The sequence below is a fragment of the Periophthalmus magnuspinnatus genome, chromosome 18 (genome assembly GCF_009829125.3).
Source record: "Periophthalmus magnuspinnatus isolate fPerMag1 chromosome 18, fPerMag1.2.pri, whole genome shotgun sequence".
Lineage (NCBI taxonomy): Eukaryota > Metazoa > Chordata > Actinopteri > Gobiiformes > Gobiidae > Periophthalmus > Periophthalmus magnuspinnatus.
In genome coordinates this window covers 19,327,857-19,355,264 of record NC_047143.1, presented here as the reverse complement: position 1 = coordinate 19,355,264, position 27,408 = coordinate 19,327,857, and the positions used below count along the sequence as shown (strand labels likewise).

Sequence of the window (27,408 nt, the reverse complement as noted above, 5' to 3'; positions counted from 1 at the left end):
TTGTAGTCTACTGTCATGATGTCAGTTTCCCTGTCCTCCCGTGCTCTCTCCCCCTCCCCTACCTGTGTGTCTGGAGCTGGGTGGAGTGCCTGACTCCTCCCGTGCACACCTGGGGTGCATCAGCCTAATCACCACCACCTGCTGCTGAGTACAAGAAGGCTTGGCAGTCTACACTCGGTGCCAGACCGTCCGCGTGTAAAACGTGAATGTTTCTTGCTAAGCTTTGTTATATGGTACTTTCCGGCAAATGCTCATTTGGATTTATGCACCCTCCAGATTCCTGCCTCTACTCGCCCAGCTCCTGCCGCCACGTTCCAGTCCCGGTACCGCTTCCAGCTCGTCTTGTCTCCTGCTCGTCTCGTCTCCTGCTCGTCTCGTCTCCTGCTCGTCTCGTCTCCTGCTCGTCTCGTCTCCTGTCCGGTCCTGGTCTCTGGTTTGTCACCCGCTCCCCGCTCTGGTCTTCGTCTGATCCGCCTGCCCTGGTACCGCACCTGCTTCTATCCCCGTCCTGGTCCTGTCCTGCCCGCCTCTACCTGCACCGCACCCGCCTGACCCGTCTCCCGCTCCCCGGTTCCTGTACCTGCTCTTGTGACCTGTTTAAAGACTGCATTTTCACCGCTGTAAATAAACACTGTTAAAACTGCTCTGGTCTGCATCCTTTGGTCCTATCCGCACCGTTACGACAGAACGGTCTGGCCACTATGGACCAAGCAGGCTCAGATCCGGACCAGACGCGCCGCCTCACGCACTCTCACCCCGAGGCGGTGCTGGGTCAGCATGAACAATCCATTCGGACTCTATTGGAGCTAAATCAGACATTGTCCCAGCAGGTGGCACAGCTTAACCACCAGGTGGCCGCGCTCCTCGTCACCCCGCCTGCTGCAGCCGGAGCGCCGCCACGCCTCCCGGAGCCGAGAGGCACGGATCCGGAGCCGTATGCTGGACAACCTCACCTCTGTCGCGGATTCCTGTTCCAGTGCGAGTTCATGTTCCAGCAATGCCCTTCTCGTTTCAGCTCGGGGGCCGCCAAGATCCGATATATATGTGGATTACTCCGGGGCAGAGCTCTCCAGTGGGCAGAGGCGCGCCTAATGAAGACGTCTGTGGATAGCCTGGATTTTAATGAATTTGTGTCCACGTTTAAGCTGGTGTTTGACCACCCGCACTACCAGGACAATGCTGCCTCCCGGTTATTGACTCTCAGCCAGGGCTCCAGGACGGTAGCGGATTATTCCATTGAATTCTGGACACATGCGGCGGAGCTGGACTGGACGGACAGCGCGCTGCGGGCTGTGTTTGTGCGGGGCCTGAACGAGACTTTGAAAGATGAATTGGTTTCCCGGGACGAACCCCCCGACCTGCGGACCCTCATCTCCCTCACTCACCGTATAGACAACCGCCTACGGGCTCGTCGCCGAGAGAGACGCCGGTCACCGGTCCCGCCGGAGCCACGCGCTGCCCCGCCCCCGCCGGATGAGCCCATGCAACTCGACAGGACCCTTGTGTCGGCCGAGGAGCGTCAACGGAGGCGTCGTCTGGCCGGGGCTTGCCTCTACTGCGGTGAGCGCGGACATTATGTGGTCACTTGCCCAGTTCGGCCAAAAGGGGGGGCCCACCAGTAGCACTGGGAGTACTGGTGGGCGAGCAACACATCCTGGACTCTTCTAATAGACTGCGGCTCAGCGCCACCCTGTGCGTTCGCACAGAGACCTTATGCGTTTCCGCCCTTATCGACTCCGGGGCTGAGAGGGACTTTATTGATGCCCAAGTCGCGGAGCAGCTCGGGGTCTACCTGGAGCCCCTCGAACGCCCCTTAAATGCCCAGGGGCTCAATGGACGTTTTCTGGGGCACATCACTCACATCACAGAACCTGTCACCGTGATTCTGTCCGGCAACCACCAAGAGAACCGTCAGTTTCATGTCCTGTCCTCCTCCGCTTCTCCTCTGGTCCTTGGTTACCCCTGGCTACGCGCCCACAACCCTGTTTTCGATTGGGCCAGGGGCGGAGTTTCGGGCTGGAGTCCCGATTGCCACGCCAAGTGCCTTCGGTCCGCCCTCCCTCCGGCCGGGAGGTCCGTTCCTGTCGCTGATCCGTCCCCAGACACCCCCAATCTGTCCTCGGTGCCTGCTGAATATCACGACCTGGGGGAGGTTTTTAGCAAGAGCAAGGCCCTCTCTTTACCGCCCCACCGTCCATATGACTGCGCCATTGACCTCCTGCCGGGTGCCCCACTACCATCTAGCAGGCTATATAACCTGTCTAAACCTGAACGCGAGTCAATGGAGGACTATATCCGTGGGTCCCTGGCTGCCGGAATCATCCGCCCGTCCACTTCACCCGTGGGAGCGGGGTTCTTCTTTGTGGCTAAGAAGGACAAATCCCTGCGGCCTTGCATTGATTACCGGGGTCTGAACAATATAACTGTAAAGAATAAATACCCGCTTCCCTTACTGGACTCGGCATTTACGCCCCTCCACGGTGCGACCATCTTCTCAAAGTTGGATTTGCGGAATGCGTACCACCTGGTGCGCATCAGGGAGGGAGACGAATGGAAGACGGCCTTCAAGACACCCCTGGGACATTTCGAATACTTGGTTATGCCCTTCGGTCTCACCAACGCCCCTGCCGTATTCCAAGCCCTCATCAACGATGTGCTCCGTGATTTCCTTAACCGATTCGTCTTTGTTTACTTGGATGACATCTTGATTTTCTCGCGGTCCCCCCAGGAGCATCATCAGCACGTTCGCCAGGTTCTCCAGCGCCTCCTCGAGAATAAACTGTTCGTGAAAGCTGAGAAATGCGAGTTTCACGCAGAGGAGGTCAGCTTTTTGGGCTTCATTGTGGGGCGGGGCCAAGTAAGAGCTGACCCTGAAAAGATCCAGGCTGTCACTGAGTGGCCCGTTCCTACCAGCCGGAGACAGCTCCAGAGATTTATCGGCTTTGCCAATTTTTATAGACGTTTCATCCGGGATTTTAGTAGGGTTATCTCGCCCTTAACTAAACTCACCTCTCCTGCTTTGCCGTTTGCCTGGTCTCCTGAGGCGCAGACAGCCTTCGAGAAGCTTAAGAGACTATTTACCTCCGCTCCCATCCTGCACCAGCCCGACCCTTCACGGCAATTCATCGTGGAGGTCGACGCCTCCGACTCGGGAGTGGGGGCCGTGCTTTCGCAGAGGTTCGACCCCCACAACCGCCTCTGTCCCTGCGCCTTCTTTTCCCGGCGATTGTCCTCGGCCGAGGTCAATTATGACGTGGGGGATCGGGAGCTCCTTGCCGTAAAGCTGGCCTTGGAGGAGTGGCGCCACTGGCTCGAAGGGGCGGAGCAACCATTCATCGTCTGGACCGACCATAAAAACTTGGAGTACATCCAGTCCGCCAGGCGCCTCAATCCCCGTCAAGCTCGTTGGTCCCTCTTCTTCAGCCGCTTCAACTTTCTCCTCACCTACCGCCCCGGATCTCGGAACGTCAAACCCGATGCCCTCTCCCGCCAGTTCGCCCTGGAGGATAGCCCGGTCACCGCAGAAACAATTATTCCCTCCTCGTGTGTGGTGGCCGCGGTCCATTGGGATATCGAGGACACCGTCCGAGAGGCCCAGACCAACGACCCCGACCCAGGTAACGGCCCTCCAGGTAAACTGTTTGTTCCCGATTCTGTCCGGTCTCAGGTGCTCCAGTGGGTCCATGCCTCCCGTTTCGCCTGCCATCCTGGTGCCGGTCGCTCTCTCTCCCTCCTCAGGAGACGCTTCTGGTGGCCCACGATGGACACAGACACCCGGGCTTATGTCGCCGCCTGCCAGGTATGTGCTCGGGCCAAGGCCTCCCACTCACCCCCTTCTGGTCTCTTGCATCCTCTCCCAGTTCCTCGTCGCCCTTGGTCCCACATCGCCTTGGACTTCGTGACGGGCCTTCCCCCTTCCCAGGGGAACACGGTGGTTCTCACCATTGTGGACCGCTTCTCCAAGGCCGCCCATTTCGTTGCCCTGCCTAAGCTCCCCACAGCCAAAGAAACTGCCGACCAGCTGACCAGTCATGTCTTCCGACTCCACGGCATCCCGGTGGACATCGTGTCCGACAGAGGGACCCAATTCACCTCTCAGGTATGGCGGTCTTTCTGCGACGGTTTGGGGGCCACGGTTAGCCTCACGTCCGGGTTCCATCCACAATCTAATGGGCAGACGGAGCGGGCCAACCAAGACCTGGAGTCGGCCCTACGGTGCACAGCCTCCGCCAACCCCGCGACCTGGAGTACTCACCTGCCCTGGATAGAGTATGCTCACAACTCCCTCGTGAGTTCCGCCACTGGTATGTCCCCCTTCGAGGCATCGCTGGGATATCAACCCCCTCTCTTTCCCACGGAGGAGAGGGACCTCGCCGTCCCGTCTGTTCAGCGCCATCTCCAGCGCTGTCGCCGGATCTGGAAGAAGGCCAGGGCGGCCCTTCTTCGGGCTGGAGCGCGCACTAAGGCGGCGGCCGATCGCCACCGTGTCCCGGCGCCCGTATACCAACCTGGCCAGATGGTTTGGCTCTCCGCCAAGACGGTCCCGCTGAAGACGGACTCCCGTAAGCTGTCCCCCCGATTCCTGGGACCGTTTAAGATCATGAGGATCATAAATCCATCGGCGGTGCGCCTCCAGTTACCCCCGTCTCTCCGGATTCATCCGACCTTTCACGTCTCCCAGGTTAAACCAGTCCGGACCAGCGACCTGTGCCCTCCGGCCGATCCCCCACCGCCCGCCCGAGTCATTGACGGCCACCCGGCGTTCACCGTCCGCCGCCTGATTGACGTTCGTCGCCGTGGTAGGGGCCTCCAGTACCTCGTCGATTGGGAGGGTTACGGTCCGGAGGAGCGATCCTGGGTGCCCAGGGCACGCATTCTGGACCCCGACATGGTGAGAGACTTCCACCGCGCTCATCCTGACAAGCCTGGGGGTCCACCAGGAGGTGGACCTTAGGGGGGGGGTACTGTCATGATGTCAGTTTCCCTGTCCTCCCGTGCTCTCTCCCCCTCCCCTACCTGTGTGTCTGGAGCTGGGTGGAGTGCCTGACTCCTCCCGTGCACACCTGGGGTGCATCAGCCTAATCACCACCACCTGCTGCTGAGTACAAGAAGGCTTGGCAGTCTACACTCGGTGCCAGACCGTCCGCGTGTAAAACGTGAATGTTTCTTGCTAAGCTTTGTTATATGGTACTTTCCGGCAAATGCTCATTTGGATTTATGCACCCTCCAGATTCCTGCCTCTACTCGCCCAGCTCCTGCCGCCACGTTCCAGTCCCGGTACCGCTTCCAGCTCGTCTTGTCTCCTGCTCGTCTCGTCTCCTGCTCGTCTCGTCTCCTGCTCGTCTCGTCTCCTGCTCGTCTCGTCTCCTGTCCGGTCCTGGTCTCTGGTTTGTCACCCGCTCCCCGCTCTGGTCTTCGTCTGATCCGCCTGCCCTGGTACCGCACCTGCTTCTATCCCCGTCCTGGTCCTGTCCTGCCCGCCTCTACCTGCACCGCACCCGCCTGACCCGTCTCCCGCTCCCCGGTTCCTGTACCTGCTCTTGTGACCTGTTTAAAGACTGCATTTTCACCGCTGTAAATAAACACTGTTAAAACTGCTCTGGTCTGCATCCTTTGGTCCTATCCGCACCGTTACGACATCTACATAAATTTGGAAAAAAGCTTATTTCACACTGTAAAAAGTAAAACTCTCAACAAGAGAATATTTATACACACATATTGCATTTCTAGTAGCCTTAAACATTGACATGTGTTGGCATTTGAAAAAGGCATTTGAGTAATCTGATTTTGATTATGTGGTAATAACATAAGCTTGTATTTACAGTACAGTTTCAAGAGTGACAGTAATGATTGATAAAGTGTATCTCCTTCTGTAATCAGCAAGCTGCCATTAACAACGGGAAACTTCATAACAGTTCACATCTCCAATCATTGAACCAGGGCAATAAGTACTGACAAAGGACTCCCACTCCACAAATGACCAAAGTGTATAGCAAAGAATGGATGATTAAAACCCTAATAAGAAAACTCAATACATTTAGACTGTAATTTTCTATAAAGCCTGTGTTAAATGCCTCTTTTATAGATATAGAGAGACAAAACAAATGTCAAAGTAAATGGTCACATTTTTCTATAGCGCTTTTCTACCTTCAAGGTACTCAAAGTGCTTTACAACAAGGAACCACTCACCCATTCACACACCAGTGTACGCAGACACTGAGGGCAAGGTGGGTTAAGTGTCTTGCCCAAGGACACAATGACAGCATTCATCTGTGTGAGTTAGAATCGCACCGCCAACCTATGGATCAGTGGATCTGACCGCTCAACCAATGATGTTTATGTCGAGAGCGGGATTTGAACCGCCAGCCTTCCGATCAGTGGACAAACACTCTACCATCTGCATACAAAGGAAGACATCATACAAATGCAGTATATATAAAAAAAAACTGGTGTGTTCTGTGTTGTGACGATAATAATTTCATATTTGGCATGGGTAAGTTGAATGGACTATAATAACAGCTACAAAGTTCTGAATGCATACTTTACTATCAACAAACAGCCTGTTAGATCAAAATCATTTTGGTAGTGACAGTGCAGATTGATCAAATGTGATAAGAAATGAGTTTAGACAGGAAGCTGCCATTAACAACAGGGAACTTCATGCCACCTGCTGGTTACAGTTCACATCTCCAATCATTGAACCAGGGCAATAAGTACAGACAATGGGCTCCCTCTCCTGAAATGACTAAAGTGCATAGCTAAGAGTGGTGTGGTGTGAGGGTTCTCCTGTCTCCTCAACCTTCTACTCTTCTATTATCCAGGCTTGTGACTAGCACAGAAAGTACAGTGACTTAAATTAAATAGCGTGCAGGATTTCAATCACATTATGTATGCCACTAACCGACTGGACTTTTCATGTAAGATGAATTAACACATGTATTCATTAGTCTGGGTTTATCCTAATGTTGTCATGTCATTGTCTCTTACCTATCTATGCATAGATAATCTTGCATAACATTTGTTACCATCACAGCACTGGGGACATATTGAGCGTGCTGTCATTAATTAGGGCTATAGTGCATCTATAATTTAAATGTTGTGAGTCATGCCTGTGTGGAGGTGATACAGGATAAAGCCAGACACACCCAGAGCAGAGATCGCTTCTACACTGCTCCAGAGGTCACTGAGTGCAGAGGGTTTGTGATGCATATTAAGAGCTCATAACTCTGAAAGTGGATTGCTGACCTTTCAGTACATCACTTTGTAAAAGAATGTGAAAATTACGCTGTTATTGCCAAGACCTATATGAAAAAGTTTGCCTAGATGGTTCTCCATTTGAAACTGGCGTAGTTAGGCTAATGTGTCATCATTTGCTTCAATGAAACAAAATATTTTAACTCTTGTCTTGACACAATAATTACAATAAAAAATAAATTTAAAGTTTGTTTCAAATTATTAGACCATTTATATGACAAGAGTTGTACATAACATTATTACCCACTATATTCCAGACAACAGTGTTACACCTGAGACAAGACCACATGAAATTAAATGCATAGGAATGAGTGCACATTTCACGTGCACATTTCAAGGAATGCAATATTATGCTTCAATGAATAATGAGTAATTGAACTGTAACTGAATAAGACCACTGATCAAGTCTCACAATTACATTGCTTTAAATTTATGTTACAATGACCATATCTTACAAATATAAGCCATATTGTCTAAAAAAAGACAAAATATAATACACTGCCACAAACAGTCCAAAGTATATGCCTTTTAAACCCCCAAAACTCAAAAGCTTTAAAAGATACAAGACTAAAATTTCACTTAGATAACACATCACATATAAACTTGAACTGTGCCAAGTTTGAATCCATGAAAGTTACGTTGAATTTTTATCCTGAATTCTGCAGTTTTCCCATGAAATGACTCCATATGCATTCTATGGCCAAATAGATATGGAAGATTATTTCTGTTATTAGAGCTGAACCGTTGGAAATACAGAGCTCATCTTGGGCTTAATTTGTAGCTGATTAATTGGGGAACTATTTGCATATAAAACTGTAATTCCACACCAATGTGTCTCAATCAGTTACTTTGTGGAGAGGATTTGTCCTTGAGAGTGCAATTTTTTATTTTCTATAAATGGTCTGATAATTTGAAACAGAAAAGCATAAACCCCTGTAAGGTTGTATTGCTGTATTCTCCATCATGTGAGTATTCTTTTGTGCGAAATTATATCTGTAAAAGTGGTCCTATAGTCACATCCACTGTCACATAGTCATGAAATTTGGACAAGATGGGTTCCAAAAAAGGGGTTTTGCGGTTCCTGAGACCAAACGGGGGCTCCTGGACTAATGGTCATGCTGTATGGCTGCAGTATCAGTGGCATAAAGTGACCTTCAATATAATAGCTGATTTCTTGCAACAATTTATACCACAGAGACTAATTTTCTCATTTTGCAGTTTTGTACAACTTTTATACTCAAAGAAATATATTTTTAAATGTACAGAAGGAAAAAAATGAGATTTGGAGTTAATTTTAATGTTTTGTAGACAGAGGGTTGAAAGCTGGTAAAAACATTGACCTAGCCACTGTGCTCCCCCTCACTCTCTATATGTCAGAGTGGCATCCAGTGAAGCCTGGGCTCTTTGTTCCTCTCAGCGTTTGTCCTTTTCATGTCAATAATGTGCCCTACAGTCCTGGGCCCAAACAAAAGGATGATTTTCTCATGAGCATGGTGTGGCAGGCGGGCGCGGGGGTCTACACACACAAAAACATCTGACTCACTGTGGAGGAGAGGGCTACAATAACCAAACTTACTTTCTCTGTTTTCTTTGTTTTCTTCAGTGATCTCACAGGATGGGTTTGACCTGTCTGATGCTTTTGATCCAGGCAAGTATTATTTACACACATTACATATATTGCAAGGTTCAAACATTTCTGAAATGATTTATAAGTATTCTCATCATCCATAGCTACATCACAAGTATAGAACTGCAGTTGTTGATGTTTACATATCTTCTGTATCATATCCATGTTATTATTTTTTGTTCTGATAACAAGAATCAATAAGAGGAAGTTATTAAGTAACAAAAAATAAATATTAATATCTTTTTCAATTTTTTTAAGCAGTGTACAGATGTTACTTAGGGTTGATTACTATATGTGCACAGAAAAGCTCTAAGCTCCATTCTCCTCTTTGTTTACAGTGACCCCTTCAGCAAAGTCTGCAACATCAGCAGCTCCAGCAGGTGGTGCTGGGGGAGCAAGTGATGGTAAGAGTAACAGTGCAGAACATACATACATACATACATACATACATACACACATACACACATATACACATATACACACATACACACACACACCCCCACACACCCCTACACACACACATACATACACACACACATACACACACACATACACCCCCACACACACATACACACACACACACACCCCTACACACATACACACCCCCACACATACATACATACATACATACACACTCACACATACATACATACATTTTTTTTTTTTTTTTAATAAATGAATGTATGTAAGACAAATAGATGAACACATTAGGTCAGTGAGTTGGAAGTCTGGGTGCCACTGGTCCCTGACAAATGTGTGAACTTTTTGTCATTGTACCCATGGCAACATCACAAGCTAGACCCATTTCTCGAATGTGTGTAGTTTACTAAATAGTATTACTCAAGACTTTCAATGGAGTGGACATAAATAAAACTTAGACATTCAACTTTACATAAGCCATGCGATGTATGTTTAGTGAGTTTTGACCCTTGGATGTAGCTGTACTTTGTTTGAGAAAATTACATGATCATATTAATTACATAAGGCCACATTTTGATTTCTATTCAAATTAAGGGACTGATGCTGACTACTGTGTACTGTAAATGTCTAATGGCGCCATTTCTTTTTGTAGGCATTTCCCCGGAGGACTCTACCACAACCACCAAAGCCCCACCCAAAGTCGTCCCCAAGGCGCCCGCCAGCACCAAGGCCCCAGTAAAGCCCAAACCAGGTAAGTGACAAGTGTGCTCTTGGGACCCTCCCCTCTCCCTCTGCATGTGCCTTAGCTTTTCTGTTTAGCCCTAATGATACTAACTCAATGTAGAACATCCACACAAACTATAGACTAAACAATGCACTCCTTTATGCTGTTGTAATGTTGTATTTACAACCTTTCAACAGTAAACATTAGCTGCATTACTCCCTCCATAAAGTGTGCCTAGTCACAGTTTGGAGAAGAAATTCAAAGCTACATCTAACACTAACAAATGTAAATCAGAAAAAATAACAATCAAATCAGCTTACCAAAATTATATTAAACACATCAGACATTTCCTTTTTTGATATTTTGCTCCTAATATTTTTTTCCCTCATTTGTTCTTCCCTTGACCTTCCTAAACATTCTCAATCCCAGCTGCTGATGACTTTGACCTCGCTGATGCCCTGGACCCAAACAACGACATTGCTGGAAAAGATAAGAAAAGGGTGCCGGGAGGTGGGTGACTCTGTCAGGAGTCATACAGGCTCAATTGTTACAGGATTTTGCTACATATAAATATGAATACAGAAAATTAGAAGTGTGTACTTGAATGCTGCCCAAGATTAACTTATTTATAAAGCTTTTTTCCTGAGGTTGACCATATATAGACTTGTGCTTCATCTCTTTTCCTCTTATTTGTAATACCCAGTGTTACACAAGTAAGTGTTTGATTATTTGTTTAACTAATTAGTCAGTCATAATTATGCCTTCAAGCCAAGGAATACAAAAGTTGCTAAAATTGTCTTCTAGGTTACTTTCATGTCCTTGTTTCTCTGAAGAAATATTGTTAACCTGCAAGACATTGAGGCAAATGCTTTGGCAGAGCACAAGGACATGGAAGACAGGCTCACACTGTCTGTCCTGTACTCCATACCTCACACACAAACCACTAGCATATGGTTCTGGGTGATCCTCGAGATCCACCTAACCAAAGACCAGCTTGTTTGTGGTGTGAAAGTGCTTTTGTAAACCGCATCAAGTTCATTCATTGCTTTCTGTGCACATTGTCACTTCAGGAGCACATTTTCAGTTGGCTCATTCTCTTTTTAAAATTTAAGTCACTGATGTATTCTCAGGTGAATTCTCCGACTCTGACCTGTACAATGTCGGTAACGACGACTCATACAAACCGGACAAGGGCAAAGGTACACATTATAATGAACTCTCAAAAACTGTCGTGAGTGGATCTACTGTTTGTCTAATCAAGGGGGGGGGGGGGTTGTGTTGTTCTAGGCAACAGGCCCAGTGACCCAGGCCACATCGACCAGTATGACGACAACTCCGGTACATAGCATATCTATATGTAGATTCAGTCTATGTGTGTGTATTTGACTGTAGTGTGTTACAGAAACCACGGCTGAGGTGGGCACCATTGCTGGCATAGTCAGTGCGGTTGCTATGGCATTGGTGGGGGCCATCAGCAGCTACGTCTCCTACCAGAAGAAGAAATTCTGCTTCAGTATACAGCGTAAGGATTTGTCATTTAGAAATGTCAGTGTGTTTTTAATTACAGTACCAAAATTTTTATTTTTTTTATAATTTCAGAAAAATATTGTGAGCTGATTTTAAACAACAAATTGTATTTATGCTAAAATGTTTAACCCATACCCAGGGAAAATCCAATAAAAGTTCTATAATGTGAAAACTTTTTAAAATTCTGAAATGAAAATGGAATCAACATGTGAGTGCAGCATGAGTGACACAATAAAAACACTGGCACATCAGATCTTAAACCTGAGGGACACTATTAGAGTTCCATTTTGCACCTGGGGCAGATCAGTGGGCTTTAACTGACCACACAGGGACCTGCTACATTTATCGACGCTTTAATAGAGATTTCTGTCTGGTGTTGGCTACAAAAAAAAATCACATTCTGAAACAAGGCTTTTCTTTAAATCAGACAAGAGCACACCTGAATAATATGATCAGGTTTTCGATTGAGTCCTTTCTCTTTATTGTACATAAACAGGCTTGGTGCAGGAGTGATCTTGCCCCGTGGTGAGTTTATAACACTGGACTGTGTCTATTACAGAGAGTCTAAATGCAGAGATGGTAAAGTCTGAGAACCCAGATGCTGTGGTGGCCACAGAGCCACAAGGTAAGTGATTTACACTATTGGGAGTTTAATAATTGTATTATAAAGTATAATGAATGCCATGTGCATGAAATCTTGGTTATCATGTTCATAAAACGTCAAAATCAGATGGGTTCAAACTGACTGACTTGGGCTTCCTGGTGAATTATCCCAAATTATCATTTAACAATTTTATAAATCATCGTTACCTCCATAGACTGCATGTTTATGAGAAACAGACCACATATTAAAGATGCAAGCTGTAATAAAGGTGTAATGGCCCAGTCAAATGTATGTTATATGCACCTATCTGATCTGATTTACTGTACTGATCATCGGTCTGTGGCCCTCAATGGTTCTGCCATTTCAGCATTTTCTATGCTGAAATAAGTGGCCTTCATTAAAAGGGTTTGGATACCCCTGGTCAAAAGGCCTCTTGGTTTTATTCCTGTTGCTATTGCACTATTGTATATGTTTTGTGTTCATATTCTCTTTGACATGTGTTCTCCCTACAGTCCAGAAGACCCTCCTGGAGTCAGCCAACGCAGAACCTCCAGCTGAAGAGAATGCTGTGTAACCTCCTCCATTTGACTTGTACAACACACACGCACATAAACATACATATACACATACATACTACATGCATGTACACAGACAAGCACACAAGCACACACACTCCCCAGATGCTGCATACGCTGCTCTGAATGTGACTTTTTAACTTTATTTTACTGCTGCGACTCTTACCAAACTTTGCCATTAGCTTTTGTACATAATTATTTATTATTTTTCCAGACTTGTGTAAGTCTGCAGATCAGTTTTCCTTTTTGTTTTTACTAACCTTGAACTATGAAGGCAATGTTCTCATGTACAGCAGGAAATGTTTTAACTTTGATTTGTTTTCTCGTGTGATTAGAAATGAGAGCAAACAGATTTCTGGGGCATTTGCAGCGTGTTATAGCACACAAGGAGCATGCAAAGGAAAGTGGAAGTTTTATTTCAAGTCAGTTTAGGATCCATGGAATACTCAGATGTGAAAAACTCTGGAAAAAATATTGACATTTGTGAGGGCAGTTATCTAGTTTGTTTGTTGTTGGTATTGTCTGGGAAACGGTTCTCTTTTAATTTTAAGCCAGTTGTCCACTGCACAATTTGGCCAGAACTGGAGCCTGATAGTCAGTCAGACAAACTTTGTCTGACCATGTGCCCCATCACACAGTGTGTCTATGTTGCCGTACAACTTAAGTTCCGCCGCTAGTGTTGTGTGACATCCAACAATCTTATGAGACAAAAAAACTTGTGCAGTGGACATCTGGCTTCATGGAAAACCATGACAAGGAGATATTAAAAAATAACATGGAATTCATTTAAGATTGTATTGTACCTTATACCTAGTAAATAACTCATGAGCCACTTATTCAAACACATGGAGAAAAGCTGTAAAGAAGGTGTGGCATTTTACCATTTTTTTCCTCAATATTTCACATATGTAATAATGCTAATAATAATTATAATAATAATAATAATAATAGTAATGTTAGTTGTGTATCTTATAATGCAGTTGCCTTGTTTCTACTGTAAGGCATCTGATAATTGTCTCTACTCACGGCCTGTATCTTTTTCTAGTTTTTTAGACTGCTGTTTTTGATAATAATAAGAAAAGGAATTTTGCGTGGAGATTAGTTGTAAGATGGTTTTGGGAAAAAATAAACAATCCCTATTGTTTCCAACTATGGCTGAATGATAACAAGAAATCAGTAGTCACTTTACCTAATGTAGCATTACAGATAAGCCTGCAAAATTATTCTGCTGCCGTCTATTTAAATTGAGCTATTGAACAATGAAACTAGTGTCACTTTGTCTAATCTGTGGTGGTAAAAGCTAAGACCACATGACAATAATTCTTTGTTTGACCATGGCTGACAAAAAAGCTTACTGACTCCTTGAGAGCTTTTAAACCTGTGGTAGTGGAAATTATTATTTTTTTTTTTTGCCAAATACTATGTGGCTATTAACCCCCCCCCCCCCCCCATTTGAATTGCAATTGCCTGAATTGTAATGGCAATAATTGTACAATAGCCACAAATAGACAATCCCACTGTGCCCCGTGCCACTGCTTACTACAGTGTGCACCTCTAAATGTTTTGCTAATATAAAGAGCGAGTGAATGGACACAAGATAGTTGACATGTGAGGCTAGTTGACAGTTGTTGGGAGGTGCAGAATTGTACAGAAAAACAAAGTTGTTACTGGCATTAGCAGTAGTTAGCTTCTGGACTTGTCTGTGTGCTGTAGAGAGTAGCTGTGGCTTGTACATATTCAGTGAGCAGTTTTGTGTGGTCAGTGTGTTTGAGCTATACTCTTCCTCTTGTCTTTTTACACTTTATAGCCAGGTTTGGCCTGTAGCTTAGCCTGTAGCTGAGCAGACATTTTTGTAAATTCAGCTTTCTGGTCGTACTGGAGCTTGCATGTAGGGGCTGGAGCAGTAGATTTCTGCAGTAGCGTTGTAGACTCCGGTGGCCTGTAAGAAAGTGGGGGAGAGGAGAGCCAGATGAAGATTACAGAGCAGATTGGATTAGTTTGTGGATACAAGGTTTAAGTTTATGATAAAGTCCTCAGCAAATATGTATACTGTTCATTACACTGGGTTGTCCAGTGGGCCATGCAAGCACCAGAGTCAGTCTTTAGTTTTACTGGGCTAAGTGTGAGTGTGGATGATACAGTGGGTGGGGGGTCTATACATATCTGAGTTTGGCTCTGTGCCTCTATGATGGGACAAACTAGTGAAGCCTTTAATGTCTGTGTGCCAAATACCTTTTGTATTTGGTATCCCCTCGGACACAGCAGTAGGACTGTGCCTCGGCTTACACGAATGTTTTGTAGTGTTTGTGAAGATGAGTGGAGCAAACTGTTTAGCAAGTATCTTTAATCAAGACAATTAATCTGACCAAGCACCTTCTCCAAAATACTTTCTAGACATAATGCAGGAATTGGTATTTTTCTTGAAAGAAGATGCAATTTATATCAAGCGATTTCTTTTCTGAAATGTGACATGAGGGATGGCAGGCGCCTATGTTATATCTATGAAGGCAGTGGTCCTGTATTGTGTCTTGTCTCACTGGACACAGCAGTCCCTCCTCGCTCCTGCATCAGACAGCTCAGAGCAGCCCCCAGTCCTCAGGAGGGACATACCAAGTGGCTGCTGATCTAAATGGACATCAAAACTGACAGCACAACTGTCAGTTTACTGAATGTATAGAATATGTGAAGGAGAATAACTGTAGCAACAGATCTTCACCAAAGATGAAGGATTGGAGTGTATCAAATAAAATGGTCAAAACTGCATTGCAAAAACTGCACCAGTTGATCTATGTATAGCGTTCTCTTTGCACCTAAAATTGTCTTTGTCATATCCTCACAAAAGGTCTGATAGGATTGACAGCATGAATGTCACTTTATAACTGTAAAACTTTTCTAACCACATCTTCACCACATCGACCTGGCACTGCTGCCTGTGCCAAGTGTATATGGACTGTTTAAGTCATAAAGTTGAACACAGTAACTGTATGTGACTCCTCACTGCCTTATCTCATATCACTAACACTGTGTGCTGACCCTACTCCATGGCTGTTCAGGCTAAATGTACTCCTGAGAAAGGACACTTTCTCTTCCTTGACTAACCTGTTGCCATAGGAGTGACTTAACAACTCTTTTGTAAAACACTTTGTGATTACCCTGTCTGCTGTGCATTGTACCCGAGTCACATGACCCAGGCCCTCCAGTAGGGCCCATTACCCACTGTAGTGCCTGGTCCTGCACAGCCACTAAACCCTTTCATTCACAAAACCTGTAGCTCTGTCTTTCCCACAAACATTAGCTGAGGGCTCTACTATACCTTACAAGCAAATCCACACTACACCAGAATACTGCAATACTCCTATGTACATTCTTTTTGATGCATGCTTTCTCTACATTCAACATTTACTATTGTAGCTAGACAGTGGTAGCCTCTGTGTCTCTTTGACAACTGAATGTTGGCCAGTGGTTACGCTCTAAGTGTAATTGTGAACAATCTGCTTTTCTCTTATTACAATAGCTCTTTGGCAGTATGTTACAACTCATTGGTACTCCTGAAAAAAATAATAAAAAACAGAAACCTCAGTCTTTCAGTGTTTATTGTTTAAAGGTGGAATGTCAGAAGTTTGTATGGCTTGTATTGTAAAATAAAAGTAATATTTTAAAAAAAAAACAAGTATGCTCACATTGGCTCACACTCTTAAGTGTTCTGCGCTACAAGTTTGTTGATGCCTATAGGAGCAGACCACTACAGTAATGCAACATTATTGCCATGAGCAAACCAATCATTAAAGTCTACAGTAAGAATGGGGCACTTCTTGATGTTGTGTGAACGCGGCCATGACGTAGCTGTGTAAACAATATCTTTAAAAGTAATGGATGCGTCTGCTTCTTCATACAACTATGCAACATCAGTATAACTTTATCACATAGTTATTACACAATACCTTGGCTGTTTTAAGATGAACGTTAGATATGAAAATTCAATGCAAGGTCAACAACATGTGTAGGTGTGATCATATTGTAGATTATTGTGAATGTCTATACAGATTACTCATAATCCATTAATGTTCCAGGCAGACAGGTTTAAAATGCTTATGTTGTATGTAAACAGTGTCAATATGAACATTTATGGCACAAATTTTCAACTTTCCATATTCAATTAAGCTTTTCAAATGAAAATGCACAATGATACAACAAAATGCATATTTAAAATAATAAATAAATACAATCATACAGTATGTGAGCATTACAGTATCCCTAACAATGTATTTTACCTAAAACAGTCACAATGTCCCTCAGTATTTTGACCTGGTCATGGCTGTCAGGAGAAAATTTAAAGCCTAGGACAAATGTTGCTGTCAGAAAAGTTCAGAACAGCCAACTTGAAACACAACATACCCATGTTCTAATAGTTCTCAGATTAGTAGCAGGTAGTTTTGACTTTATGTATAGGTTTTAATTCATTAAAGAACAATGTGTCTAAAAATGCCATTTAATATAACTAAAAATACATCAAGTGAACGTTCAAATAAATACTACAATATAAAACTACTCAAAATACTGACGTTATGCCTTAGGAAAGGTGTCGCAAGGGCCTCCCCAGTCTAGTACTTCTTGTTTCAACACACTGCATTTTATCTGGGAAGGTGTTCATTACACCATTAGGTGCGTAGTCTGTTCCCAGTGTGCGATGGCTGGGGGTGGGTGTGAGACAGCAGAGTTCAGGGGGTGTCCTGGGGTGCGAGGAAGAGTGCAGGCATGTGGTTGGGAGTCACACAGCGGAATGGAGGGGAGTCCCGGGGTGTGAGGGAGAGTGCTCTGTGGAGGAGGGCAGGGAGTGAGAGGCAGCCTCCTTCTGCAGCTCCTCCAGGCGTTTCTGCAGCTCAGCCCGCACAAAAAGCAGTTCCTTTAGGGTCTGGTGTACTGGAACCTGGACACAGAACAACACTGTCAGGTAACATGAAATAGCACAAAAGCCTAGGTGCATGCCAAGTACTTACTGCACTATGACCTAAAATATTGTACATTTCAGTTTAAAGATGTTAGGTATCCAGTATGATTGGCCATTCACCTCTTATCTTATAAAACAGCTAGCAGGTATGCACACTTTTCAATTGTCCAATTCCCTGACTGTGAGGGACGAACTATTAAAGAGTTAATAATTTTACATGAATGTTGTGTATTAACTACGGTTCTATGAATCCTGGATGACCACCAGAGGGCAGTGCTGAAAGTACAAAATGTTCCTTGTGCATGTGCCAAAGGGAATATTCAGAGTTTTCAGCATCGTCCCCTAGTGGTCAGGAGGGATGAAATAAAACTGATGCATGGCACCAGTTTTAATCCACACTATACTGGTCTGGTCTACACTTAAATGTGCACTGCGTAACCTTTCTGGTTTGGTTTGTCTCCATGGAGACATTACCATTTTTTCAGGAATTTTTCCCAGTATGGCATTAAACTTATCGATTTTCCATTTCTTCAATTATAGGTATTTTAATTGCTTATTTGATTTGTGGCAAATTCTCCACGAGAAAAATTACATAGTGCACCTTTAAACAAGATAATGTGCAATTTCACTGCAAACCAATAAGCAATGTAAAGAAAGGAATTTAATGTTGACCTGTGGCCTCATGCGGGGGTTCCAGCGGGCGTAGTATCCTGTCCACAGCTCTAGATGTCTGGATGACACCAGCGGATACAGAACATGGTGCTCATAGTCCACAAAGAAGGGGTTTGTGAAGTCCTCCGGTTGGCTAAGGAGGAAGGCATGCACTGGTCAGATACAGGCACAACATATTTTTTTTATTTAATATGTGCATTTTACCTGTTAATGTAGGACCACAGAGAGATGGTCTTACTCTGGACTTCCTAAACACAACAGTAGAACAAACAAATTAAAGCAGGTGTCATATAAACTTATATTATATTTAGCACAAACCTGGGCTGTCCTCTCCTGTTCACTGTTGTAGAGGAACGTCCCAAACAGACAGCTGTACAAATGGTCCAGCACCGTGATCAGGAACAGCTCATTAAACTCAAAGGCTGCTGGGAACTGTAGTCACATGGCACCGAAACATGGTGGTTTTAAAACTGACTAAATAAAATATACTTTCAAATGTAAGTAAAATCTCTCACCTGTCGAGTCATCTGCCAAACACAGTCTATGAATTGAACAAAGAGAGGAGAGCGCTCAGAGCTGGAGTGATTGTCTTCTCCATGACCAACACGCTGCAACGCAACAACTGAATTCAATACTCCTGGTTGTGTTTTATGTTATATGGAAAAAAAACAAAACAAAAAAAACCAAAAACACTGTTGATACTTACAGAAGAAAATTTATGTCCAAAACTGATCCACTCTTTTTCCACTAAAACCTGCAGAAATTCAACCATCACTTCATTATTATGATGTGTTTATAAAATTACAAACACAAATGGGCAAAGATTAATATCAATGATAAAGAATGGGATAGTTCTGTTATTTGACCAGTTTATGCATATCTCCTTTGGAGTTTCATTGCTAAGGTAGACAAATTTAGATGCAATGTGGCTGTGGGTGGTGTTTTTGTGACAAATGATATTGTATTTAAAATCCTCATGATGTAGCCTGACCTGGAAACCCTGTATGGTGCGGTAGTGGCTGTCCAACATGAGCATGGCCAGAGAGGTAAGCTGAGAGGTGCGGTCCCAGCCGTCACTGCAGTGCACCACCACAGAAGTCTTCCCTGACTCCAGCTTATCAGCCACCTTTACCGCTCCAGCCAGTAACAGCTAAGGATGTACAGAGATTACACTACATTATACACATTATACACTGACACTAAATAAGACTAACTCAAGCTGCTGAATAAGTTACAATGATAGAATACGCAAATTACTAAAATAGTAAATTATAGGCTTTACATATTTCTATTTGAAAATTATTCTTAGGTCTTTGCTCCTTCAAAAATAGCGTGAATGTAATTTTCACTTTCACCAGCAGATGTCAGTACCTTAATATATTCCAGCCAGTGGGTCTGGTCGATGGCTGAATGCCAGTGGGCCTCGTCTATGGTGGGATACACGACATCCTTCACTTTCCTAAGAGACTCCCGCATCACGTGGATGTTGGGGATTTCAAGGAAGTTCAGATCCACGTTTGTGTAGAAACTCTCACTCTCATAGCCGCCATCTTTAGCCTGCGGCGGGAGGTGTCATGAGAAAGAATATAGGCAGAGTTCACGTCTCAATATTCTAGAATGCCTGTAGTAGTAATGGAGCTGGTACTATGATAGGAATATGCTGTTTAACTATTAAATGGGAGATTTGTTTATCTGGTATATAGTTAATATCTCAAATTTCTGGACCTATCTATGAAACAAAAATTTACACAAAATATGAAAATCTTCAGTGTTACAAATGAACTAAGAAATATTTTCTTCATAGTCTCAAAACCGTTTCCATTATTCAACCCTAAAGATATGATTGCCGTTGTTGTCAGCTGAAAAGACTAAGCATTGCATGATAAGGTCAACATCTCTGGATCAGAAGTTTTGACATTTCATAAACAGTCAGTCTTGAATAAAGTTATCATGACTCATCATTTACCTGAAATTATGACATTGATTGATGTTAAATCTGATTAATAGGAACATTAAATGACCTTGTTGGTGTCTGCCACACTGCTCTGGCGGGCGTCAAACACAGTGAGTTTGTGAGACTGGGCATTGGCATCCATGATGATCTGGAGGAAGCGCTCGTCCTCTTTACAGCGGCGGTCTGAAGGGCCCACAAGGGGCTGGCTGCAGCGCACAATAGTGGCCTGGGTCTCCGGGTGGATCCATGACAACACCTGTACAGATAAAAGCAGGTTAACTGGGAAACAATAACACATATGAACATTTAACATTTTAAAACCACAATGTCTTTATTGTCCACAAAATCTGGAAAATGTTTAAATTTGGATATCTCCATGTTTAAAATAATGCATTAGTGGAATTTTTTTTTAAAAAGGTACACTATGCAACTTTTCTGGTGAAGCCAGGGTCCTAGTTGGGAACGGTATCTCTAAGGAGACACCGTTCCCTAAAATGTTCCACACTATGACATTAAACTTCAATATCTCCAAGGAGACAAGCACACACCACTAGGCCAAATAACAGGTCAGATGTGTGGAGAAGTGATCCACCTTGTTTTATCATTTGAGTTTGAATATTGTTTGCTTGTACTAGTCAGATGTTTAATTGAATAGGTGTAAGGAGTTTATAGTAAAAGCACTGACTGGTATGCGGTGCTTGGCTCTGAACAGAGCAACTCGTCTGATGTCTTCGTCTGAGATATTGGTGGGGATAACCAGGATGGAGGGGTAAGTGTCGCACAGCTCATAACTACTGTTGATCTTACTGATGGTCCAGCTCTCGTTCGGCAAGCCCTGACAAGAACAACAACTCCGCCTGTTATATGTACATTATGACATTATTAGTGTAGAATTTTGGCATGAACTTTCAGTGCCATATATGTTACTTTAGACTATGGGATATTAGTTTTTATTATTTTTACCTGTCGTCTATACTCCACTGTTGCATCATAGACCTTCCACCCGTCCACAGGAAACTGCTCCTTGTAGAGGAATGCAAACAGGGTCTGGAACAGAATCAATTTATTATAATCAACCATCAGAGTGGACATTATCAGGTCAAAACATACTAAAGCTGACCAGGCTGTTGGAGAGAGGGTAGGCATATTGGGAGAGGACCTTCACTACATCAGGATGGTTCTCTTCTGTTTTATAGGCAAACCTGGGACTCCTCATGTCCTGTGAAAAATAGCATGCCAATAAATTAGGGTATTTAGCAGTTTTAGTACATTTATCATCATGACATTATTGGTAGAACTAAATGTAGAATAGTTTTTCATGTAATACCTTGCAGACCAATTCTAGGCCTTTGGTGTTCTCTCCTTGGTTAGGAACACTGATGGTTTCTAGTCGACTAATGGCACCAAGATTCACGTCAAGAATAAAAGGAGTTTCCTAGGATTGAAAAGGGTTTGAATAAGTCATTTTAATTATAATGTGATACAAACAAGCTAATAATGTAGTTTAAGTAGCCTACTCGTTCCAGACCACTGAAGTACAGCTTGTAGTCCGTGATAGTCAGAGTCCCATTCACCAACCCACTGAACGGACAAATGTACATCACATCCTTGACTGGAATTAAGAGAAATACCATTAAGTTCACAATACATACAAATACATAACTGTTAAACACTACTGGATATACACCTGTGACGTGGATGTTCTCTCCTGGCAGCAGAGGGACCTGGTTCTGGGACATTTTGAGCTGTGCCCCGTACCTCAACACAGGAAGGTTCTGCACAGAAAAAAACAGACAATTTAGATTTTAGGAGCACTGGAAGAACAGAGCCTGTGAAAGCAATCAGGAGTTTTAAGGAAATACCAGTTAGGGAGAAGACATGATACTTGCACACAAAACATCATCTTTCAATCGTGGCAACAACGTGCAAAGTACATGCAACTCTATTAATATTTTTCACAACAACATAATGGGAACTCCACTGACCCTTCAGTCCTGTATGAAATGCAGATACACCACTGAAGATATGAACATTTTGAATTATAACCCAAACCCTAACAAAAAGTTGCAAAAATCCCAATTGAAAATATGGATATAAGAAACCTGCAGAGTAATATTTATTCTATAACAAGTGATATTGTCTATATTAAAAAAGAACAAAAGAAAGTACATTTTTGTCAAAATTTCATTGGGAAAAAGCAATAGATTGTATCCTAAATTATTAAAGGAGGTCTTACCTTCATGATTTCAGTCTAATTTACAATAATGGATGAATGTACAACAGGAATATACATATACAAAAAGATCAAGTATTTTGATAGACAATGCCATACTTTGCAGAGACAATACAATTTATTCACAGAGAATAGATGGAGGACAGTGTACAGGCTGGTGCAGCACAGACATGCAGGACAGGGACAGACACTGAGACTTGCCGAAGCATCAGGGGGAAGCTCAGAGTCACTGTCGCCATGGTGACTGAGCCCCTCTTCCTCTAGAGAGTCCTGCTGCAATAGGCCAGCATGGAAAAGGAGGAACAAGGGGATAGGACCACGAGAGGTCAAATTCAGCGAACAGCAATGACTATATACATAAAGTCAATTTATACAGCATCATACTAAAGGAAAGTGTGAAAGACTACAATAGATGAAGCAGGCCGCTGAACTGGAGAGACATAGTGCTTAAAATACTGTGCAGAACTGTGCTCATTCACCTATAAAAAGCATTAAACCTCATGACAGCTCCTTATGACGTTCTTACCCTGTGTGGGAACCTCTTGGAGACCTAAGGGTCAAACAAGCCTGAATTATTACACACAGTTACACATTTCACACACTGCTGAAGCCACTGTAGACTGAGCCCCTAGAGCAGTGTGGTGACAAGCTGTACTTATGCTGCAAGCTGCACTGTATTATTCTAATTTGCCAATGCAGGACAGATACAAAGTGTTCATCTGGGCTTAAGGGCATAAAGAACTTGGAGCAAGATCAATCTGTTAGGATCTGGACATAATAAAGCAGGTGAACTGTCTGAGCAGAGATGAAGTGCAGTGACCAGCTTTTCTGATTAAGTTATTTGTCATTAATTTCTGCTACTTCTGTAGGGTTTTAGTACTTAGCCCTTACACTCTCTATTCCAAGGTCATTCTCCTTCTAGTTTGCATATTTCCTTAGTAACAGTCGCTCTAAATCTCATATACAGCACAATACTACATGTAGTGTTTTATGAGTTGCTACTTTATGGTTTCTAAAAAAAATGTCATAGTCTAAAAATAAAACTCAAAACTCCATATTCCATTCCATATTAAAATGGGTTTCTGAACACACATATTATTGTAAAAGTAGTACACCTGCTTACATACATACAAGACAACTTTAAAAAGCTGTCATAAGCAAAAACCTCCAGCAGATCTTTAAACTGCAGTAAAATCCAGCCACACACAAACAAATAAAAAGCTGTGGCAACATACAGCACACGTGGCACCCTTACCAACCAGTCCGGTCGTCTTCCTACCTAACAGTAAGAGAACATAGGGCTGTGAGGAGGGCTAGTGCCACTCTGAGGGACTGTGGGTACTGTGGTGTCCTGGATACATACTCTGTTCTCTCGGTTTGGGTCTGAAGGGGCCACACTGGAGATCTGACTGGTGAGAGTGGCTGCGATGAGCTGCTTGCACCACTCCACATGGGACCCTGTGGGACTGAGCAGAGGAGAGAGAGAGACCACAGCTAAAACAACATATTCAGAGTAAATATTGTAGAAAATGAGAACATTCTGTATATTATAAATCTATAATTGAAATAAAAGTGAGTCAACTTTTTAATTCAATACATACTAGTTCATATTGGAGCTCACAGTTTAAGTAGTTTCAGCAATTTCATATAATCCATTGTTTCGATGGGTTTTTTTTTAAGGAAATGTTGTAGTCTCCACAACAACGATGCATAAATAAAAGCTCATTTCATTATGTGTCTGCTGTAACAGAGCTCAGACCTCCTAACAGATGTGCTACATCTCTTACTTAACCTTTTGGCTTGAGGTAGACTTAACAAAGATGAACCTTATACAACCTACTGTTCTTGTCTTATTTAAGTAGTTCGATGAGGTGTTCGTGAAACACTGCAGAAGCCCGTTTGATGGGATTGTTGTTAGCTAATGCTAACTGTTAGCTCGCTATTGCTAATGTATCGTAGCATCTGCCATATGCTGCGTAATTGCTATGCAATTCTTCTTTAATGTGTGTCTGCTGTGCATGTGTAATTGTCTATGATGTGTCTCTGTTGGACTGTTCTTGGTTGATTGACGTGTCTGTGTCTTGTCTTGTAAATAGTATAAATACTTGCTTATGGTATATCGTAACATTTTATACTTTTTTGTTTTTAGGCCGACATTAACATTTGCCAAATGAAAAATACCCTTCCTGGCAATTTCTTGCATATTTACAGAAACTGTCTCTGAAACAAATTAATAAATTAATAAAATATTTTTATTTGCATACGCCGGAAGTAGTTTAGTTAACTCAAGTTGTTTCAAACTACCAATCTTACGCTTAAAAAAAAAAAGTTCTTTAAAATGGCCGGTATTAGGTTCAAATAGTTATATTATTAAAAATACAATTTCTTGATACAGACATTACAGATAAGCAAAGAGATATAGCAATCGTGGAAGCCGCTAACACTTGTCACTCACCTGTCCAGAGTGTCACCGTTGGTAGATCCGCCTGTCCCCGGAGCCCTGGGCTTTCTGTTAGGCCCCGCTCCGTCTGCAGGCCCGGCCCCGGCTCCAATCTGTTTCTCCATCTCCACGGCACGGTTCTCTGTAGGTCACCGGGCGGATGCAGCCGAGTTCCGCTGATATGAAGGAGGATGTGCTGGAGCCGAGCCCTCGTAGAGATTTCCGTTTTCAGTGTTCACTGGTAAATGTCACGGAGGAGACATGTCAATAGTTTACAGCAGCAGCAGCGGGCTGATGGGCAGGGTTCTCTCGTTTCCTGTCATTTTGAGTACACGGTCATGTTGGCTTTTACCTCAAAGCGCCTCTTCTTCACAAGCCCCGCCCCTCTGCAGGCGCGTGACAGTACCACCGCGCGTGCACGTAAACATCTGGCAGAGCTGTGTGGAGCTGCGCGTGCAGACAGCGATACACACAGACCACAGAGTGCAGAGAACTGTAGACACAGACAGAGGCTGCTACATGCATTAGCGCCCAGACATCGCCCTGGCCTAGTTTACTCTCAGCACACGCCTCAAGCTTATGGGCCAAATCCACTGTTTATCTAGCCTAGAAACGCAATGAAAGACATTTGCTATAGTTTAAAATAGAGAGTATGAAGCCTTCAGGTCTCATTACAATTACATCAAAATGAATTAACACATTATGTACTGGCTACATAAATCATGTTTCCTTTAAACCAGGGGTGCCAAACACATTTTCACGAGGGCCACATCAGCAAAACAGCTGCCATCAAAGGGCCAGATGTAAAATAAATGGAACTACCTTTTAAAATGGTTAATTAACTATTTATGCATGTATTACTTCAAGTTACAAATATTAGATATGCATTTGCAAAGATGTAAAAAAAAAGTCTGTGTAACTGTGTGTCTCCTGATAAAATGACATTTTAAGACCATCATACCTTTTAATTTACCCTGTCGAGGGCCACATAAAATGATGTGGAGGGCCACATTTAGCCCACGGGCCTCGAGTTTTACACATGTGCTTTAAACAAACTTTAAACAGTCATCATACAGGCCATGCAAATCTAATCGTAGACAATAAAATCCAAATAACGATGGAAGACACATTCTTAAATTAATTTAATCAGTATTATTTACAAACAGAGCCCATCCATCAACAGTGGAGAATATAACACGATTATAAGAAACACAATTAAAATGATTTCTGACAGGACATCTAGGACATGTTCCCTTAGTGATACCAAAAGCCCTGACAGACATTTTACCTGTATTTGTTAAAAAGTAGGATGTTACAGAACAAGGATTCTCTACAATACTCAAAGTTGAAATGAAAATAATCATTCTCAAGTTGATTAGCTTTATGCCAAAGTGAGCTTGGGCAGCTTTTTACCAGAGAACTTACACTTCTGAGACAGGCAAAGCAAAGGGCTCCTGTCTTGTCACTAGGGGTTAGTGAGTAAAAACCCAAAATGCCCTTCAAAAACATTAGAAGACTAAACCAATGAAGCAAACAAAATCCACAATTAATCAACATTTTCTGAGCCAACATTATTTTCCTCTTATAAAACTGTAGAATTTTATACTACATAAAATAATTGTATTTTTACAACATTAGACCTTTAGACAGTAAAATAGGTTTTGATTGAGGTAATTACAACAAACTGTTTGTACAAAGTAAAAAATAACAAAAATAGATTTTTATCTGTATTTGCCTTATGCACTCACACTGCTTTATGCTGCTGTCTCTTTTTCCCTCAAATCTATATAAGATCAGACACTAAACACTGGTCACAGGACTGGTTTGTAGAATGACATTCTGCACTAAAAGGCAAACGAACAAGTCATGTTTCAGAATAGACTGAGGAGATGGTAGCCTCTTAGAGCAAGACAATATTGCTTTAAGCAGGCGATAAATGATCAATGCTCTGTATAAGTGCTGCAGCTCAAATCTCTGAGCTGCACAACAGCACATGCCCATGTTTCTGAACACTGATGGATGGGAGGTTGTTCATGAACCACTGAACTATTTATGCCAAAGTTTAACTAAACTAAACTGACTGCCACAGTCTCTCTGTAAACATGACCTGGGACAGATGATACAGTCATCTCCAGAAGAGGAGCTGGTGATTCACGAAGAATCAAGGCACAAATCTAGACCGGACACACACTTATGTTTACAGCACACACACACACAACAGTGCCCATACAGTACATTACTGGTGCTCCAGGAGGCCAGAAACCCTAAAGTGAACAGGCGTCAATGAAAAAAAATCATCTTCTGAAGAAGCCACATATTCTTTTAGCAAACAAGACACTTCAATGTACAGAATCATTATCTCAAAACACCCCTTCCTTTCTTTTTTTAAACTACAGATATTATCTCATGGGAATAGTAAAAGAAACATTT

At 43.3% G+C, this 27,408-nt stretch overlaps 2 protein-coding genes across 4 annotated transcripts; one reads left to right on the top strand and one right to left on the bottom strand.

The window, feature by feature from the left end:
- Positions 1–9,173: 9,173 nt before the first annotated feature.
- cd99l2 (CD99 molecule-like 2) lies at positions 9,174–13,191 on the top strand. The gene is made up of 9 exons (XM_055228896.1): positions 9,174–9,177; positions 9,220–9,285; positions 9,954–10,052; positions 10,455–10,535; positions 11,156–11,224; positions 11,313–11,363; positions 11,428–11,547; positions 12,112–12,177; positions 12,669–13,191. Exons 1-9 carry the CDS (start codon positions 9,174–9,176, stop codon positions 12,728–12,730), a joined length of 618 nt encoding a protein of 205 aa, XP_055084871.1. The 3' UTR covers positions 12,731–13,191.
- Positions 13,192–16,305: 3,114 nt separating this feature from the next.
- Positions 16,306–25,368, bottom strand: mtmr1a (myotubularin related protein 1a). 3 transcript variants are annotated; one of them, XM_055229273.1, is made up of 19 exons: positions 24,994–25,354; positions 23,902–24,004; positions 23,794–23,817; positions 23,065–23,088; positions 21,993–22,080; positions 21,823–21,917; positions 21,633–21,740; positions 21,426–21,524; positions 21,269–21,352; positions 20,991–21,140; positions 20,373–20,561; positions 19,723–19,908; positions 19,343–19,501; positions 19,058–19,105; positions 18,867–18,959; positions 18,670–18,783; positions 18,556–18,599; positions 18,352–18,484; positions 16,307–17,658 (listed from the first exon to the last, which is right to left on the bottom strand). In XM_055229273.1, the coding sequence occupies exons 1-19, from the start codon at positions 25,101–25,103 to the stop codon at positions 17,500–17,502; spliced, it is 2,010 nt and encodes a 669-aa protein (XP_055085248.1). In that variant the 5' UTR covers positions 25,104–25,354; the 3' UTR covers positions 16,307–17,499. The 3 variants fall into 3 exon arrangements, with proteins under 3 accessions (XP_055085249.1, XP_055085248.1, XP_033840020.1); XM_055229274.1 differs by lacking the exon at positions 23,794–23,817 and having other exon boundaries at positions 16,306–17,658; positions 24,994–25,368; XM_033984129.2 differs by lacking the exons at positions 23,065–23,088; positions 23,794–23,817 and having other exon boundaries at positions 24,994–25,368.
- Positions 25,369–27,408: the final 2,040 nt, after the last annotated feature.

Excerpts from the sequence above, each read along its gene's own strand:
- mtmr1a (XM_055229273.1), bottom strand. The coding sequence starts at position 25,103 with ATGGAGAAACAGATTGGAGCCGGGGCCGGGCCTGCAGACGGAGCGGGG. Across the intron at positions 24,005-24,993 it reads AACGGTGACACTCTGGACAG|TCCCACAGGGTCCCATGTGG; the intron begins GTGAGTGACAAG and ends TCCTCTGCTCAG. Across the intron at positions 18,485-18,555 it reads CTGTGGTCCTACATTAACAG|CCAACCGGAGGACTTCACAA; the intron begins GTAAAATGCACA and ends CTTCCTCCTTAG.
- cd99l2 (XM_055228896.1), top strand. Across the intron at positions 11,225-11,312 it reads CAAACCGGACAAGGGCAAAG|GCAACAGGCCCAGTGACCCA; the intron begins GTACACATTATA and ends GTGTTGTTCTAG. Across the intron at positions 12,178-12,668 it reads GGTGGCCACAGAGCCACAAG|TCCAGAAGACCCTCCTGGAG; the intron begins GTAAGTGATTTA and ends TTCTCCCTACAG.